The sequence below is a fragment of the Stegostoma tigrinum genome, chromosome 4, assembly GCF_030684315.1.
Source record: "Stegostoma tigrinum isolate sSteTig4 chromosome 4, sSteTig4.hap1, whole genome shotgun sequence".
Lineage (NCBI taxonomy): Eukaryota > Metazoa > Chordata > Chondrichthyes > Orectolobiformes > Stegostomatidae > Stegostoma > Stegostoma tigrinum.
Window position 1 is genome coordinate 18,162,964 of NC_081357.1, and position 18,025 is coordinate 18,180,988.

The 18,025-nt window shown below is 45.4% G+C and overlaps 1 protein-coding gene across 3 annotated transcripts in view; it reads left to right on the forward strand.

Annotated features, from left to right (window-relative positions):
* plb1 (phospholipase B1) overlaps nucleotides 1–18,025 on the forward strand; it is a 233,711-nt gene that overhangs the window by 44,619 nt on the left and 171,067 nt on the right. For all 3 annotated transcript variants that reach the window (XR_009445665.1, XM_059645186.1, XM_059645187.1), the window contains exons 16-22: nucleotides 10–90; nucleotides 482–542; nucleotides 3,265–3,323; nucleotides 4,857–4,930; nucleotides 12,309–12,352; nucleotides 15,612–15,720; nucleotides 16,359–16,410. Coding sequence is in view for 2 of the 3 variants with exons in the window: in XM_059645186.1 (XP_059501169.1) it covers nucleotides 10–90; nucleotides 482–542; nucleotides 3,265–3,323; nucleotides 4,857–4,930; nucleotides 12,309–12,352; nucleotides 15,612–15,720; nucleotides 16,359–16,410 (480 nt within the window). In the remaining variant the exon portion in view is untranslated. The remainder of the gene's footprint in view (nucleotides 1–9; nucleotides 91–481; nucleotides 543–3,264; nucleotides 3,324–4,856; nucleotides 4,931–12,308; nucleotides 12,353–15,611; nucleotides 15,721–16,358; nucleotides 16,411–18,025) is intronic.

The following is an 18,025-nucleotide window of genomic DNA, read 5'->3' on the forward strand; positions in this document are numbered from 1 at the left end:
TTCCTGTAGGAGAGACCTTGCCTCTTCACTTACCAAAACAGGGACTACGGAAACAGCCAGAATGTGGAGGACAGGGGTCCACGTCAGCAGGTAAACTATCTCACATGTGAGTGAATTCCATCTTCATAATATGCATCTTCATCATTTCCCCCCTTGTCTGGATTCTTTCATCTTCCTGATGGTCCATCTCCTTCACAATTTGGACCTCTCCAAGTTGCAAACTACCATTTAGCCTTTTCTGCTTTGTTTCTAACTTATCTTCTTTTGATTTTTGCCATTAAGACTGCTCCACAGCTGACGATGAATCTTTCAGAAGTGACCTTTCACCAAATAGCTCTGAATCGATTTCATTCAAATGAAGGAAACTCGGCCTGCTATCCACTTCTGGCACTTTTTGCTCATACTTTAATAACTTAAATACATTCAAGAAAATTCCTGGCAGCAACCGTAATCTTTGAATAAATTTCTTACTCTCAAACAGAGTACTGGCAGCAAACTGACTTGTACAGAAAGGGACCCCTCTGATGCTGTTCCAGTCTCAGGTACAGTAAAGATACATCCTATTCATAATTTTAAAAAGTCATGTTTTTTGGATCTTTCCCTTGAACCAAATGCCTTGCTAGGCCATTTTAAAGAGCAAATAAGCATCATCCCACACTGCTGTGCATCTGGAGTATTAGGACAACCGATCTCTAAAGGGCATCAGTGAACCAGATGTGTCTTTAAAACAATCTGTATTAATTGTTGTTAGCTTTGTATTGCAGACTTATGTATTGAATTTCTACTAATTGCCATGCTGAGATTTGAACCCATGGCCCTCAGAATACTGCCTGAAGCTGCTGCTAAGTATAGCTCCACTATGTCACCGCCTCTCCTCACTAAACCTGCTCCTGCCAATCCAGTCAGATTCAGTCTCTGGCAATTCATCAATTTACAAGTAACAGCTTTGCAAGAAATATTGGCTCCAGTGCAGTGAGCCAAGTGCAAATTCATACTGTTCTGAAGGAAGACAGTATCTACACCAATCCTCTTCATTCCACTCATGGCCTCACTTCAAGAGTTCACTTTTGTAGTTGTAGTCAGCATGCAGGCATTATTGTAATTGATCTGTAGGCCAGGAGCTGTCAGTGAGGCTCAACCCTCACTCACAGTAACATAGAAACAGATGGAGGACATTCAGCCCCATGACCCTGTTCCCCCATTTAACAAGAGCATGGTTGATCTGTTCTCCACTTACACACATTGGAACTATATCCCTTAAAAATTTTGCCTACCAAACATATATCCAGGTCAATTCTGAAAATGACGATTGGCCACCTCCAGTTGTCCATATCTAGTCTTGAAATATTGATGTTTTTCCGAGCTAAAGGCTTTTACTACCCTTTATTTGAAGGAGTGCTTCCTGCGGCACCCTTGAATAGTCTAGACTTAATTTTAAGGTTGTAACGCTTTGTTACAGGCAACTCCACCAGCTATACGCTTTCTCTGTGTTAACCCGTCGTATACTTTAATTATGTTAAACACTTCAGTCAGATCAATTAGAACTTCTTTAGTAAAGGGAAATACAAGTTAATTATTAAAAAGCCAAGTGTGTGCAACCTGTCTTTAGTGGCAGTATAATTCTAATGAAAACCGATATGAAATTCCACTTCCAAAATCCACTCCTGAGGGATACTCTCACCATTAGTTTCCAGTCCACTCAACCTGTGCTATAGAGTTAACTGAAGGCTGACATTTCGGGCCTAGACCCTTCATCAGAAAAGGCCTTTTCTGATGAAGGGTCTAGGCCCGAAACATCAGCTTTTGTGCTCCTGAGATGCTGCTTGGCCTGCTATGTTCATCCAGCCTCACACTTTGTTATCTCAGATTATCCAGCATCTGCAGTTCCCATTATCTACAGAGCTAACTGTTGCCCGTTGCCAGACCCATGCTAATTTGATCCAGTCTGGCAATTCTTTGAGAACTCTTTTCCCAAGTGATGTTAACAGCCTCTGTATGTTTTACAAAATATGAACAAATGTGAACAAAATAACTGGAACATTTTCCTCATCAAATAGTTTGATTTGTGGCGGCCAGCAACAGCACCATCAGGAGCCAGTTCAGATTGGGAACGTGAAGGAATTGATTCAGATTAGCTGTTGCACTGAGGATAAAGGTCAACAATAGTTATTAAAAAACCTCATTGTGCCAGTTTGACAAATTTAGATCCAGTCCACAGTTGAACCAAAGTCATTTTTTTTAACAATTTTCTCTGCTGCATAGAGATTCTGGGGTTTGATGGTGCTAGGAGCAGCACTGGCCCTAATGAGGTGACAGATGTTCATTAACATGTTCTTCCGGTAAACAAAGAGGCATGGTCTTTCTGGTACACATTTGTTAATCTCCAGTGGAGTGGAATAGAAGGGTAACAGATTAGGCTAGGACCTTAGATAACAAAGTGTGGGGCTGGATGAACACAGCAGGCCGAGCAGCATCTCAGGAGCACAAAAGCTGACGTTTCGGGCCTAGACCCTTCATCAGAGAGGGGGATGGGAAGAGGGTTCAGAAATAAATAGGGAGAGAGGGGGAGGCGGACAGAAGATGGATAGAGGAGAAGATAGGTGGAGAGGAGAGTATGGGTGGGGAGGTAGGAGGGGATAGGTCAGTCTGGGGAGGACGGACAGGTCAAGGGCATGGGATGAGGTTGGTAGGTAGGAAAACGAGGCTTGAGTTGGGAGGAGGGGATAGGTGAGAGGAAGAACAGGTCAGGGAGGCGGGGACGAGCTGGGCTGGTTTTGGGATGCAGTGGGGGGAGGGGACGAGCTGGGCTGGTTTTGGGATGCAGTGGGGGGAGGGGACGAGCTGGGCTGGTTTTGGGATACAGTGGGGGGAGGGGATATTATGAAGCTTGTGAAATCCACATTGATACCATTAGGCTGCAGGGTTCCCAAGCGGAATATGAGTTGCTGTTCCTGCAACCTTCGGGTGGCATCATTATGGCACTGCAGGAGGCCCAGGATGGACATGTCGTCTAAGGAATGGGAGGGGGAGTTAAAATGGTTCACGACTGGGAGGTGCAGTTGGACCTTGGCATAATTCAGAGCTTCTGCCAAGTTTTGCTCTATTGGTCTCAGAAGAAAGTACTGATAACAAGGCAGGGAAGAAATGGGTTAATGTGTTAAAACACTGGATGGATGGCATTGGCTTTTGTGCATAATTATCCCTCTTGTTTGCTACAAAAATGATGGCTTTAATGTCTCTGATGTTCTGTCATTTTTCTACAAGTCCACAAGCTTAGACCAGCCGACATAAAGGTGATTGCTGCCCTCGGAGACTCCATCACGGTGAGTCTGCTTGACATTGCTTTGAATTTTGTTTTACGTTCCAGAGGAAAGGAAACATCTTCCCACCTCCCCTCCCTTTGCAGGGCTGTCATGGAATGCTTCACAGTGACCTGCTTTTGGTGGCCACAAATGCAATGAAGCATCCCTCACTCCTGCCAGCCTGAGACAAGCAGCCATCCATCAAAGGTTTAGAGGATTTCCTGATGCTTATAGAAACAGTCATATTGCACGAAACGGAACCTTTGGTCCAATTAGTCCATGCTGATCAAGTTTCTCAAACTAAGCCAGTCCCATTTGCCTGCTTTTAACCCATATGCCTCTAAACCTTTCATACTCATGTATCCATCCAAATGCCTTTTAAATGTTGTAATTATACCTGCATCCACCTCTTCCTCTGGCAGTTCATTCTACACACAAGTCACAGTCAGTGTAAAAACGTTGCCCCTCATGTCCTTTCTCAACCTTTCTCCTCTCACCTTAAAAAATTGCCCCCTAGTTTTGAACTGCCCCACCTTAGGGAAAAACTTGTGGTGCCAGAGTTGCATACAAGGCTATGGGCAAGTATCGGAATTGAATTAGCTTTATTGTCACATCTACTCAAATGAGTGCAGCGAAAAATTTATAAGTCGCAACTTACAACACCACCTTAGGTATGAATGTATCCGGGTACGGCTTTTTCAGTTACAGGATTGGTCACAGTGTAACAATGTCACCAACGTATGGTGCCATTTTAGGTACAGAGTACTCCGCGCAATCCTTAGTTGCAGAATAGAGAAATGAAGAAAAAAAAAGTTACATTACAGCTATATACAGTATAACCATAGGTCAGAAAAACATGAAGCAAAGTTAAAAAGACCAACGTCAGAGTCTCTCTCTCCAAGGGCTAGCTGCAGCAGGTCAGCACAGGGCACCTCCACATGGACTGACCGCTGTCTGCTGCCATGCTCCGTGCTGGGTCCCTGCTGCCATGCTACACGCCAGGCCACTGGTCAGTGGCATCCCTGCTTTGGGTTGCCAACCACCGACCCCACTTTGGAAGCCGGGAATCGGTGGCTGGGGCAGAGTGTCTGAGGCCTAGGGAAAGAAGAGAAAGGAGGAAAAGAAAGGGAAAGAAAAATGAGATTGGAACAGTTAACTGGATATTTTTGACTGGCATGGACGTGATGGGCCAAAGGGTCTTTCTCTATGCTCTAGGTCTTGATGACTGTATGAGTCTAATGATATATGGAGGGGCTGCAGTGAGCTTCTCTCATGATTTCTGTCATAGCCTGTTGAATTTGGAGTTGGACAATGGCTAGTGTGAAGTCCCCTTGCTGCCATTTCTGTTTTGCTTTCCTGGTGAAATGCCTGAAAAGAAAGATTCATTCTGGGCCAAAGTTGAGTTTGTTCTTTCACTGGGAATGGAACATCCCAAAAGTTGTCACAGGGCGTCCACCATTGTCTTGCTAAATAAGGCCCTGACACAAACACACTAACATGGTGAATTGTACACAACATCTATTTTCACAAATGTGTATTTTATCTGTGCTATAGTCTGGAAATGGAGCAGGATCAAAGCCCAGTGATCTTCTTGATGTTCTCACCCAGTACAGAGGACTTTCCTGGAGGTTAGTAATTTTTGCTCCCTGCTTTCTCTTGAGTCCAAGAATGAAAGTTTTGTCACTTTATGCTTGGCTGGGTGCGTAATTCTTATCTTTAAATGTGGTTTCCTGTGTAGCCTTGAACAGCAATGATAAATGTTCACTTCTCAGACTCAGTACTTCAGGTAAATCCCAATCTTCATTTTCTGATCTGCAGCACATTTCAATAGTTATTAAATTGCACACAGCATCAAGGGGTGTGCAGGCTATGTGGATTAACAATAGAAAATGCAGGGTTACAGGGATAGGGTAAGGGGCTAGGTAGGATGCTGTTCAGAGGATCAGTGTAGACTTGATGGGTCAAATGGCTACTTCTACACTGTAGAAAATCTATGATCCATTTCTGACTTAAAAATAATCAAGGACTATCTGAGAATCATAAATTAGCGAGTTTTGAGAAGATTTGTAGCTCAGGTTGAGGTTCTGGATGTGAGTTTGCTCGCTGAGCTGGAAGGTTAGTTTTCAGACGTTTCGTCACCATTCTAGGTAACATCATCAGTGAGCCTCCGACGAAGCACTGGTGTTATGTCCCGCTTTCTATTTATCTGGTTAGGTTTCCTTGGGTTGGTGATGTCATTTCCTGTTCTTTTTCTCAGGGGATGGTAGATTGGCTCCAAGTCAATGTGTTTGTTGATGGAGTTCCGGTTGGAATGCCATGCTTCTAGGAATTCTCGTGCATGTCTCTGTTTGGCTTGTCCTAGGATGGATGTGTTGTTCCAATCAAAGTGGTGTCCTTCCTTATCTGTATGTAAGGATACGAGTGATAGTGGGTCATGTTTTGTGGCTAGTTGATGTTCATGTATCCTGGTGGCTAGCTTCCTGCCAGTTTGTCCAATGAACTGTGACAAACACTACATTGGACAAACTGGCAGGAAGCTAGCCACCAGGATACATGAACATCAACTAGCCACAAAACGACATGACCCACTATCACTCGTATCCTTACATACAGATAAGGAAGGACACCACTTTGAATGGAACAACACATCCATCCTAGGACAAGCCAAACAGAGACACGCACGAGAATTCTTAGAAGCATGGCATTTCAACCGGAACTCCATCAACAAACACATTGACTTGGAGCCAATCTACCATCCCCTGAGAAAAAGAACAAGAAATGACATCACCAACACAGGAAATGACATCACCAACCCAAGGAAACCTAACCAGATAAACAGAAAGCGGGACATAACACCAGCGCTTCGTCGGAGGCTCACTGATGATGTTACCTAGAATGGTGACGAAACGTCTGAAAACTAACCTTCCAGCTCAGCGAGCAAACTCACATCCAGAATCATAAACTAAAATGGGGGTGGTATGGTGGCTCAGTGGTTAGCACTGCTGCCAGGAACCCAGGTTCAATTCCAGCCTCAGGAAGCTGTCTGTAGGAGTTTGCACATTTTCCCCGTGTCTACATGGGTTTCCTCCAGGTGCTTCAATTTCCTCCCACTGCCCAAAGATGTGCCAGTTAGGTGATTGGCTATGCTAAATTGCCCATAGTGTTCAGGGATGTGTAGATTAGATAGGTTGTAGGGGGATGGGTTGGGGTGGGGTGCTCAGAGGACTTGTTGGGCTGAAGGGCCTGTTTCCACACTGTAGGGATTCTATGAATAATTTTATAACTAGATGAGAGGTCACTAGTTGATGTCATTTTTAGATTTTCTGAAAGCTTTTGCTAAAGTCACACAAATGGTTGTTGAATTAGAGGACATGGGATTGAGGGGAATGTACACCTCCTGTTAAACAGAGAGAATACTGAGTACAGGAATCAATAAGTCATTCTCAGGTTGGCAGCTTGTGGTTGATGAGGTACCACAAGGATCAGAGCTTGGGCCCCAGTCATTCACAAAACATATCAATAATTTGGATGTGAGGATTAAATATAATATTTCCAACTTTGTGGGTGACACAAAACCAGGTGTAAATGTGAGCTGTGAGAAGGATGCAAAGACACTTTAAACGCATTTGGGGAGACTCAATGGGTGGGCACAAAATTGCTGATGGAATACCACATGGATAAATGTGATGTAAGCACTTTGGTAGGCAAAATAGAAATGTGGAGTATTTTATAAATAGTGAGAGCTGGTAACTATTGTTAAGCATCAAAGGGGCTTGTTCATGGCTCGCTGAATGTTAAAAAGTAGGCACAGCAAGCAAGTTAAGAGAGAAATGCCACTTTGGCTTTAATCGAGGATTTGAGTATCTGAGCAAAGATGCATTGCTAACACTGTATAGAGCTTTGGTGAGACCACACTTAGTGTACTGTAGGCAGTTTTGGTTGCCTTGACTGAAGGTTATCACAGAAATGAGGAGGAATTTCTTCTTCCAAAATGTAGTAAATTTGTGGAATTCTTTACAATAGTGGGCTATTGAGTTTGGGTTGTTATGTATATTCAAGGTTGAAATTGATTTTTAATCAGGGAGGCAATCAAGGGTTATGGCGAAAAGGCAGGAAAGTGGAGTTGAGGAATATCAGACCTGCCATGCTTTCATGGAATGGTGGCGCAGCTTTGCTGGGCTGATTGGCCAAATCCTGCTCCTACATCTTATGGTCTTGTGGAAAGATCTATTTGCCAGACGGAATGCAACAAAGGTATACCAAATCAATTCCTCGTTTGGAGGATTTGTCCTGTGAAGGAAGGTTAAAGAATCCAGAGCTACGTTTTCTGGACGTTGAGAAGAACGAGCATAGAACATAGAACGTAGAAAAGTACAGCACAGTACAGGCCCTTCGGCCCATGATGTTGTGCCGTGGAATAATCCAAATCCAAAAATAAAATAACCTAACCTACATTCCCCTCAATTCACTGCTGTCCATGTGCATGTCCAGCAGTTGCTTAAATGTCACTAATGACTCTGCTTCCACGACTACCACTAGCAAAGTATTCCATGCGCTCACAACTCTCTAGGTGAAGAACCTCCCTCTGGCATCTCCTCTATACCTTCCTCCTAACACCTTAAAACTATGACCCCTCGTGGCAGTCAATCCTGCCCTGGGGAAAAGTCTCTGGCTATCGACCCTATCCATGCCTCTCATTACCTTGTACACCTCGATCAGGTCACCTCTCTTCCTCCTTCTCTCCAGAGAGAAAAGTCCGAGCTCAGCCAACCTCTCCTCGTAAGACAAGCCCTCCAGTCTAGGCAGCATCCTGGTAAACCTCCTTTGCACCCTCTCCAAAGCCTCCACATCTTTCCTGTAATAGGGCAACCAGAACTGGACACAATATTCCAAGTGTGGTCTCACCAGGGTTTTGTAGAGCTGCAGCATAACATCGCGGCTCTTAAACTCGACCCCCCTGTTAATGAAAGCCAAAACACCATATGCTTTCTTAACAACCTTATCCACCTGGGTGGCAACTTTGAGGGAGCTATGCACTTGAACACCAAGATCCCGCTGTTCCTCCACACTGCCAAGAATCCTGCCTTTAATCCTATATTTAGCATTTAAGTTCAACCTTCCAAAATGCATCACTTCGCATTTATCCAGGTTGAACTCCATCTGCCATTTCTCAGCCCAGCTCTGCATTCTGTCAATGTCTCGCTGAAGCCTGCAATAGCCCTCGATACTATCAATGGCACCTCCAACCTTTGTGTCAGCAGCAAACATACTAACCCACCCCTCAACCTCCTCATCCAAGTTATTTATAAAAACTACAAAGAGCAGAGCCCCAAGAACAGAGCCCTGTGGGACACCACTCAGCACTGACCTCCAGGCAGAATACTTACCATCTACAACCACTCTCTGCCTCCTGTCAGCCAACCAATTCTGAATCCAGACAGCCAAATCATCATGTATCCCATTCCTCCTGACTTTATGAGTGAGCCTGTCGTGGGGAACCTTATCAAATGCCTTGCTGAAGTCCATGTACACCACATCCACTGCTCGACCCTCGTCAACCTGTCTCGTGACTTCATCAAAGAACTCAATAAGATTTGTAAGGCATGACCTGCCCCTCACAAAGCCATGCTGACTCCCTTTAATCACGCTGTGCTTTTCCAAATGGTCATAATTCCTATCCCTCAGAATTCTTTCCAAAACCTTGCTGACCACAGACATAAGACTGACTGGTCTGTATTTTCCAGGGATTTCCCTATTCCCTTTCTTGAAAAGAGGAACAACATTTGCCTCCCTCCAGTCTTCCGGTACGACTCCCGTGGAGAGTGAGGAAGCAAAGATCTTCGCCAGCGGCTTAGCAACCTCCTTTCTCGCTTCCCGGAGCAACCTAGGATAAATCTGGTCTGGCCCTGGGGACCTATCAATCTTAATATTTGCCAAAATTTCCAGCACATCAACTTCCTCAATCTTGATCTGTTCAAGCCTGTTTTCCTGCTCCTCAAAGTTCTCATTCACAACAAGGTCCCTTTCCTTAGTGAAAACTGAAGCAAAAAACTCATTTAGGGCTTCCCCTATCTGCTCAGACTCCACGCACACGTTCCCTACGCTATCCCTGATCGGTCCTACCTTCTCCCTGATCATTCTCTTATACCTCACGTATGAGTAAAATGCCTTCGGGTTCTCCCTAATCCTTCCTGCCAAGCCTTTTTCGTGCCCCCTCCTGGCCCTCCTCAGTCCACTTTTGAGCTCCTTCCGAGCAAACCTGTAATCTTCTAAAGCTGTGCTAGACCCTTGCTTCCTCCACCTTACGTGCGCTGCCTTTTTCTTTTTGACAAGAAGCACCTCTGTACCCGTCATCCAAGGCTCCTTAATCTTACCCCTTCTTACCTGCCTCAGAGGAACAAATTTATACATCACTCGCAACAACTGCTCCTTAAACAGCCTCCAAATGTCTGTTGTGCCCTTTCTGTGGAACAATTGCTCCCAATCTGTACTTCCCAACTCCTGTCTGATAGCATCATGGTTTCCTTCTAAATCCAGTTAAATATCTTCCCCTGGTAACTGCTCCTTTCCCTTTCCATGGCTATGGTAAATGTGAGGCTGTTGTGGTCACTGTTGCCAAAGTGTTCTCCCACCACGAGATCTGATGCCTGTCCTGGCTCATTCCCGAGCACCAAATCCAAAATGGCCTCCCCCCTCGTCGGCCTGTCCACATACTGAGTAAGGAAACCCTCCTGAACACACCTGACAAAAACGGCTCCATCCAAACCATCTGCACTAAGGATGTTCCGATCTATATTGGGAAAGTTGAAGTCACCCATAACAACAACCCTGCTACGTTTGCACTTTTCAACAATCTGCTGGCCAATGAGTTCTTCGATCTCCCTACTGCTATTTGGGGGTCTGTAGAAATCCCCAGAGAGGTGACTGCTGCTTCGCTGTTCCTAACTTCCACTCATACTGACTCAGTCGACAAACCTTCCTCAGCCCATATCACCTCAGTAGACGAGTCCTCATCAAATGTTCTTTCAGCTGCCATTATACTGTCCTTGACCAACAAAGCCACACATCCCCCTCTTTTACCATCTTCCCTGACCTTAATGAAAGATCTAAACCCTGGAACCTGCAACATCCATTCCTGACCCTGCTCTAACCATGTCTCCGAAATGGCCACAACATCGAAGTCCCAGGTACCTATCCAAGCTGCACGCTCACCTACCTTATTCTGGATACTCCTGGCATTAAAGTAGACACACTTCAATCCAGCTTACTGTCTGCCAGCACACTCCTGTGACAGTGAGGTCCTGACCATGTCCTCCCTACGCTCATCCTCCTGTGTACTAGGACTACACCTCAGTTTCCCATCCACCTTCTGAGCTAGTTTAAATCCACCTGAATAGCACTGGCAAATTTCCCACCCAGGACATTAGTGCCCTCTGGTTCAAGTGGAGACCGTCCTGTTCGTAGAGGTCCCACCTTCCCCAGAGTGAGCCCCAATTGTCCATGTACCTGAAGCCCTCCCTCCTGCACCATCCCTGCAGCCACGTGTTCAGCTGAAATCTCTCCCTGTTCTTTGCCTCGCTATCATGTGGCATGGGTAACAAACCAGAGATAACCACTCTGTTTGTTCTAGCTCTCAACTTCCACCTTAGCTCCCTGAAATCCTGCCTGACATCCCTATCCCTCTTTCTACCTATGTCGTTGGTGCCTATGTGGACCATGACTTGGGGCTGGTCCCACTCTCCCCTCAGGACCCCAAAGACACGATCCGAGACATCACAGACCCTGGCACCTGGGAGGCAACACACCAATCGTGAGTCTCTTTCATTCCCGGCAAACCTTCTATCAGTCCCTCTAACTATTGAGTCCCCAATGACTATCACTCTCTTCCTATACCCCCTTCCCTTCTGTGCAAAAGAGACAGACTCAGTGCCAGAGATCTGCACCCTACTGCATGCCCCTGGTAAGTCGTCCGCCCCAACAGTATCCAAAACGGTATACTTGTTTTTCAGGGGAATGACCACAGGGGATCCCTGCACTGACTGCTTTTTCCCCCTTCTAACAGTTACCCAGCTTTCTTCACGCTTAGGAGTAACTACTTTCCTGTAACTCTTGTCTATCACTGACTCTGCCTCCCGAATGATCTGAAGTTCATCCAGCTTCTGCTCCAGTTCCCTAAAGCGGTCTTTGAGGAGCAAGAGTTGGGTGCACTTCCTGCAGACGTATTTGGATGGGATACTAATGGCGTCCCTCACCTCATACATCATGCAGGAGGAACATTCCTCTATCCGCACTGCCATCCCTGCTAATCCCCTAAACAGAAGGTAAAAAAAAGAGCAGTTTAATCACACAAAATACTTCCACCAATCAACAGGTGGATACAGGAAAGATGTTTCCCATGGAGAGGGGCTGGGGGAACAGGGATATCTAGAACCAGGGGACAGTCTCAGAATTAGAAGCGGATCGTTTAGCCCTGTTCAATGAAGTGGATGGTGAATCAGCCCAGAGAATCGTGGGTGGATTTCTTACAGTTTGTTCAAGACTGAAATTGATTGGTTGATAAATCAAGGAATTAAGGATAGTGCAGAAAAATAGTGTTTAAGGTCAGCCACGACTTAATTTAATGGCAGAGTGGGCTTATAGAGCTGAGCGGCCTACAGTTTCTCCTATTTCTTATGTTCTTTAGGCCTGTTCAACAGTTTTGGAGGCAATTAGCCATTAATGGGTGGGGGGGTGCGGGGTTGGGGGGAGTGGAGCGTGGGCACAGAGATTCCAGAGAGCTTTAGGAAGTGACAAAGGTAGGATAGATGGAGGAATACAAACAAAGGTGATGAGAAGTTTAAAAACAAGACTGAGCAGTTTGCCCATTGCTAATGCACACCTGATAAATGGCAGAACAATCCCTCAGCATGCAACAATTTTTTTAAACTTCCATTTCACGACTAGTTTGTGAATTTCACAATAAATGGAAATGAACTGAAATGAGCATCTACCTTTTGTGTTTCACAGCATTGGAGGAGATGAAAATATAACTACTGTCACCACATTGACAAGTAAGTAGCTCATATTCTATCAAGATTATTCATCCATATTGGTTTCTTGCAAGATATCATTCTTGCCTTATTTTCTTTCAATGCGTGCTATCATTGGCAGCCCAGGCTGGTGGGGGCAAGGGGGTACCACAGCAGGGGTCGTCAGGGTAGGCTGAAGGTGAAGAAGATAACAAAGTGTGAAGCTGGATGAACACAGCAGGCCAAGCAGCATCTCAGGAGCACAAAAGCTGATGTTTCGGGCCTAGACCCTTCATCAGAGAGGGGAATGGGGAGAGGGTTCTGGAATAAATAGGGACAGAGGGGGAGGTGGGCCGAAGATGGAGAGAAAAGAAGATAGGTGGAGAGGAGAGTATAGATGGGGACATGGGGAGGGGATAGGTCAGTCCAGGGAAGACAGACAGGTCAAGGAGGCGGGATGAGATAGTAGGTAGGAAATGGAATGCAACTAGAGATGGGAGGAAGGGATGGTTGAGAGGAAGAACAGGTTACGGAAGCGGAGACAGGCTGGGCTGGTTTTGGGATGCAGTGGGGGGAAGGGAAGAACTGGGCTGGTTTTGGGATGCAGTGGGGGAAGGGGAGATTTTGAAGTTTGTGAAGTCCACATTGATACCATTGGGCTGCAGGGTTCCCAAGTGGAATATGAGTTGCTGTTCTTGCAACCTTCGGGTGGCATCATTGTGGCACTGCAGGAGGCCCATGATGGACATGTCGTCTGAGGAATGGGAGGGGGAGTTAAAATGGTTCACGACTGCGAGGTGCAGTTGTTTATTGCGAACCGAGCGGAGGTGTTCTGCAAAGCAGTCCCCAAGCCTCCGCTTGGTTTCCCCAGTGTAGAGGAAGCCACACCGGGTACAGTGGATACAGTATACCACATTGTCAGATGTGCCACAATGATGCCACCCGAAGGTTGCAAGAACAGCAACTCATATTCCGCTTGGGAACCCTGCAGCCCAATGGTATCAATGTGGACTTCACAAGCTTCAAAATCTCCCCTCCCCCCACTGCATCCCAAAACCAGCCCAGCCTGTCTCCGCTTCCCTAACCTGTTCTTCCTCTCACCCATCCCTTCCTCCCACCTCAAGCTGCACCTCCATTTCCTACCTACTACCTCATCCCGCCTCCTTGACCTGTCCACCTCCCCTGGACTGACCTATCCTCTCCCTACCTCCCCACCTATACTCTCCTCTCCACCTATCTTCCTTTCTCTCCATCTTCAGCCCACCTCCCCCTCTCTCCCTATTTATTTCAGAACCCTCTCCCCATCCCCCTCTCTGATGAAGGGTCTAGGCCCGAAACATCAGCTTTTGTGCTCCTGAGATGCTGCTTGGCCTGCTGTGTTCATCCAGCTCCACACTTTGTTATCTTGGATTCTCCAGCATCTGCAGTTCCCATTATCACTGAAGGTGAAGAAGACTTGTTTTCATGTTACCACATACTTATCATTGTCAGTAACTAGAAGCAGTGGCAGCTTGCACGATACATTTTTTGCTTCCAGCCCTTAAGATCATTTTAGAAAGGCTTGTCTTTAATTCTTAGCCAATATGCCCCCATTTTTAGGCAAGGGTTTGGCACAAGATAAATTGTTCCTCTGGAGAGCTGGCACAGACAAGCTGGACTGAGTGGTCTCCTCCTCCTTTCCTGCAACCATTCTGTGATTCTCTGACTCATTACATTCTCAATTTTAGGGAATACAACCCCTGTTTGTATTACTTATTATTGCAATTTAACTTCTGGAGTCTAAGCATTATTCTGGAACATCCACCATGCACTCCCACCAACGACAATATAAAGTTTAAAGTACAAAGGTGTAGTGACCTGAACTCAATGCAGTGTTCCAGTGCTTTGTAGAGCTGTAGCTACCATCTACTCTTCAGTGTGTACCGGTCCTCCACTCATAAAAGTCCACGTTAGATGATGAGAGCAGTGAACTGTTTGGTAAACCTGAACTGGAATGTGTACCCACCACAATTATCTTATGACTGTAGCATTTACTGGCCACAGTGCAACAACTCACCAAAGAGGTTGCTTTATCAGCACAACATTCCCCTGTGAATAAGTGGTTTACTTTATGAGGATATAAGGTTGTGAAAGGGTTAATGGTGAGGCTTGCCTTCAACACTTCATATGGATCAGGTTGGGAGAACAACTTCAGACCTTTCAGGAGATAGAACTATCATCAAGGTCCCATCATAGCCTTATTAATAAAGTTTATCATTGCAACATACACCTAGTCACTAACATGAAACTAGGACTCAGTCTCCCCATAAAGACTCATCCACGCTCAGCCTATCTGTACATTCAGCTATATATCAGACACCCGACCTCCTCATAGAATCCTTACAATGTGGAAGCAAGCAATTCAGTCCATCGAGTCTGCACCAACCCTCTGAAGGGCAACCCATCCAGACCCACCCCATCCCTGTAATTTTGCATTCTCCATGGCTAAACTTTCTACCTGGACTGTGGGAGGAAACCTGAGCCGCCAGAGGAAACCCAAACATATGCGGGGAGAATGTGCAAAGACCACATAGACAGTCGCCCAAGGCTGGAATTGAACCCAGGCCCCTGGTGCTATGAGGCAACAGTGCTGACTGCTGAGCCACCATGCTGCCCCACCTTTCTGCCATCCTTCCCTCTACCAATATCCACTCACCTGGTATCCTAGCTCCTTACCGCCTGGAACTCTACCCCCTTATACCTTCTCATTCACCTGCTACCGTTACTCTCCCTCTCCCTCCTCATCCATTTGGCACCCTACCCTGTTCTCACCTGGCACCCTTCCATCTACTTACTTCCACCCAGTCTGCACCCTACCCATTCTAGCTTCCTTGTACGCTTCCTCCTCACCAATGTTGCTCCCTTCCCCCTACCAACACCATCCTGAACTTACATACTCACCCATTCACAGCAGCTGCGAAAGTTGCTGCTGGGCATTTGAATTCCAAAACACAACACTTTCAAAGTAAGAGAAGAAGATATGATTTCAAAAATCACCATCCCTGCTGCTGGCTGCAAGGATTCTCGGACATCTTGCTGCTTTTTCATAACAGAAGGCTCCTGTCCAGGGAATTCCAGAGCAACTAAATGTACTGATGTACATTTTTGTCTGAAAGAGAGTTTCTCATTAGAATTTCTCAGCTGATGTCTCCAATTTATGCCTCTAGCTGATATGTTACCAAGGCAAGTTGGTAATAGCCTTTCGCATTTACCTGAATTTTGAGTGCATGCTTTCATCTCATAGGATGTTATACCTTTTCAGATATTCTCCGTGAGTTCAACCCTTCATTGGTCGGATACTCCACTGGTATTGGCCGTGAAGACACTCCCCAGGCTTTCTTGAATCAGGCTGTCTCAGGAGCTGAGTCTATGTAGGTCTAAGTTCTTTGGGTATTTACATGGGTGCCTGGCCTTGTCAATCATGGGCTATTACATCCTAGCTTTTCACATCCACTCCATCCTAGCATAATGGTGCTGAATAACATTTGTATGATAAGATAACTCTGAGAATTGCAGCGATTGTCAGCAAATCGTCTAATCTCTTGTGCTTATCCTAAAGGTTGGTTGTCACCTTTAGACAATTGGGTGAGTAAAGCATAATACAGGGTATGGGAAATGATACCCATTAATTCCACGCTCTAGTTCATGGTGATAATAGCATGCTATTGTTTGCTAACCTACTCCCTTTGTCACAGTGAACTCAGTAAACTTGCTCATGAGGACAACCAAATATAAGATGAATGATGACATATTCATACATCTGGGGAGAAGGCCAGTCATTGGCTGTCATGGATGATATAGAATAAACCTATAAAATCATGGCATTCCTTGCCACTTAGAAATAAAGAATCAGAAGAAAATCGATAATATTCATTGAAAACACATCAAATGTATAAATCCTACACTGTTCTATGATATTTTTAAATATGAGATCTGAACCCTCTGAAGAAATCCTACTTAGAATGCAGCTTGTTGACTGTACTTTCTTTTATTCCCCAATATTTTGCAGGGAACTGATGAGCCAAGTCAGGAGCCTGGTGAAGCTGCTGAGAAATAATTCGGTAAATCTCTGACCTTATGAATGAAAACTCCAGGGCTTTAAGTGAGCACAAAGCTGCCCCAGCTGCCTGGCACCAAGCTGGCAGTCTCACTGTGGGAGATTATAGGTGGGAGGGCTGATGGGAAAAATGATCTTCTCAAGCCAAAGTTGAGGTGCAGAAGGTGGGAAGAATATTCTGTCCTGTTTCTCACCTCAGTGATATTTAGGCTGAGGCAAGGAAGGTGACAGACATTCTGAGCTTTCTCCTGACTTCCGATCCCTTGTTGATCTGCTCCTCAGCAACCCATCACCATTCAAATCAGCGTGTCTGTAATTTTGTTTCATTTGTGATTGACTTCATGCGGGTTTGCCCCTACATGCTTTTATAACACTCTTTACCGAGTCTTTTCCAATATTCTTCTCTCAGCTCCTGCCCAATAGAACTTATTGAATTTGGTTTATCAGCAAACATTGGAGAAGGAACGGACGCAGATGTTCAAATCCTTCTTTTTAGATTTGCTTAACAACAGATATTAAATGTGCATATTGAAAAGTCCAAAATCATTCTGAATGTGCTGTAACCATTTAAAGATGAGGCCGATGTAATTTTGAAATATCAGGGAGTTGACGGTAATGAGGAACTGGCACGAACGAGGAGTCAAGGCCCTGGGGCTGATCATCCATGCTATTATCGAATACCAAGGCTGGCTTGATGGGCTGAATGAGCTCACTGTCCTATTTCTTATGCTCTTGTGTTTGATAGTACAGCTGACAGACTTGAGTGGACAGTATTCCACTCCAGCAATACTACTCTTCATCTCAATCAATACAAAAGGAAGTGATTAAAAGGAAAATAAATGGCACAATATTTTGTTTTATTGAAATTGCAACATAAAAATGTACGTACACTTAGAGTTATTTAAATACATATGCAACATAAATAGTAATATGCAAGGTCTAAGTAATACGGGGTATCAGGGACTTGTAACGCCACCCATCACCACCTGCCACTCCTACGGTTACCATCAAGCCAGGGGGTCAGCCCTGGTTCAGTGGAGAGTGCAAGACAGCAGGTCAGGAGCAGCACCAGGCATACCTAAATGTAAGGCATCAATCTAGTGAAGCTACAAACGAGGGCTATTTACCTGCCCAACAGAATAAGCAAATGGTGATCGATGGAACCAAGTGATTCCAGCATCAAAGCATCAGACCTAAGATGTGCAGTACTGCTACACCCAGCCGTGAATGGTAGAGGGCAATTAAACAACTCGCTGGAGGAGGAGTCTCCTCAAGCCGCCCCATCCTCAATGATGGAAGAACCCAGCACATCAGTGCAAAAGATAAGGCTAAAGATTTATAACAGTCTTTGGCCAGGAGTGCCTAGCGGACAATTATTTTCAGAGTCCTTTTGAGAACCCTAACTTCATAGCTACCTGTCCTCAACAAACACAATTTACTTCATGTGAGAGATAATGGGAACTGCAGATGCTGGAGAATCCAAGACAACAAAATGTGAGGCTGGATGAACACAGCAGGCCAAGCAGCATCTCAGGAGCACAAAAGCTGACGTTTCGGGCCTAGACCCTTCATCAGACCCTCTCTGATGAAGGGTCTAGGCCCGAAACGTCAGCTTTTGT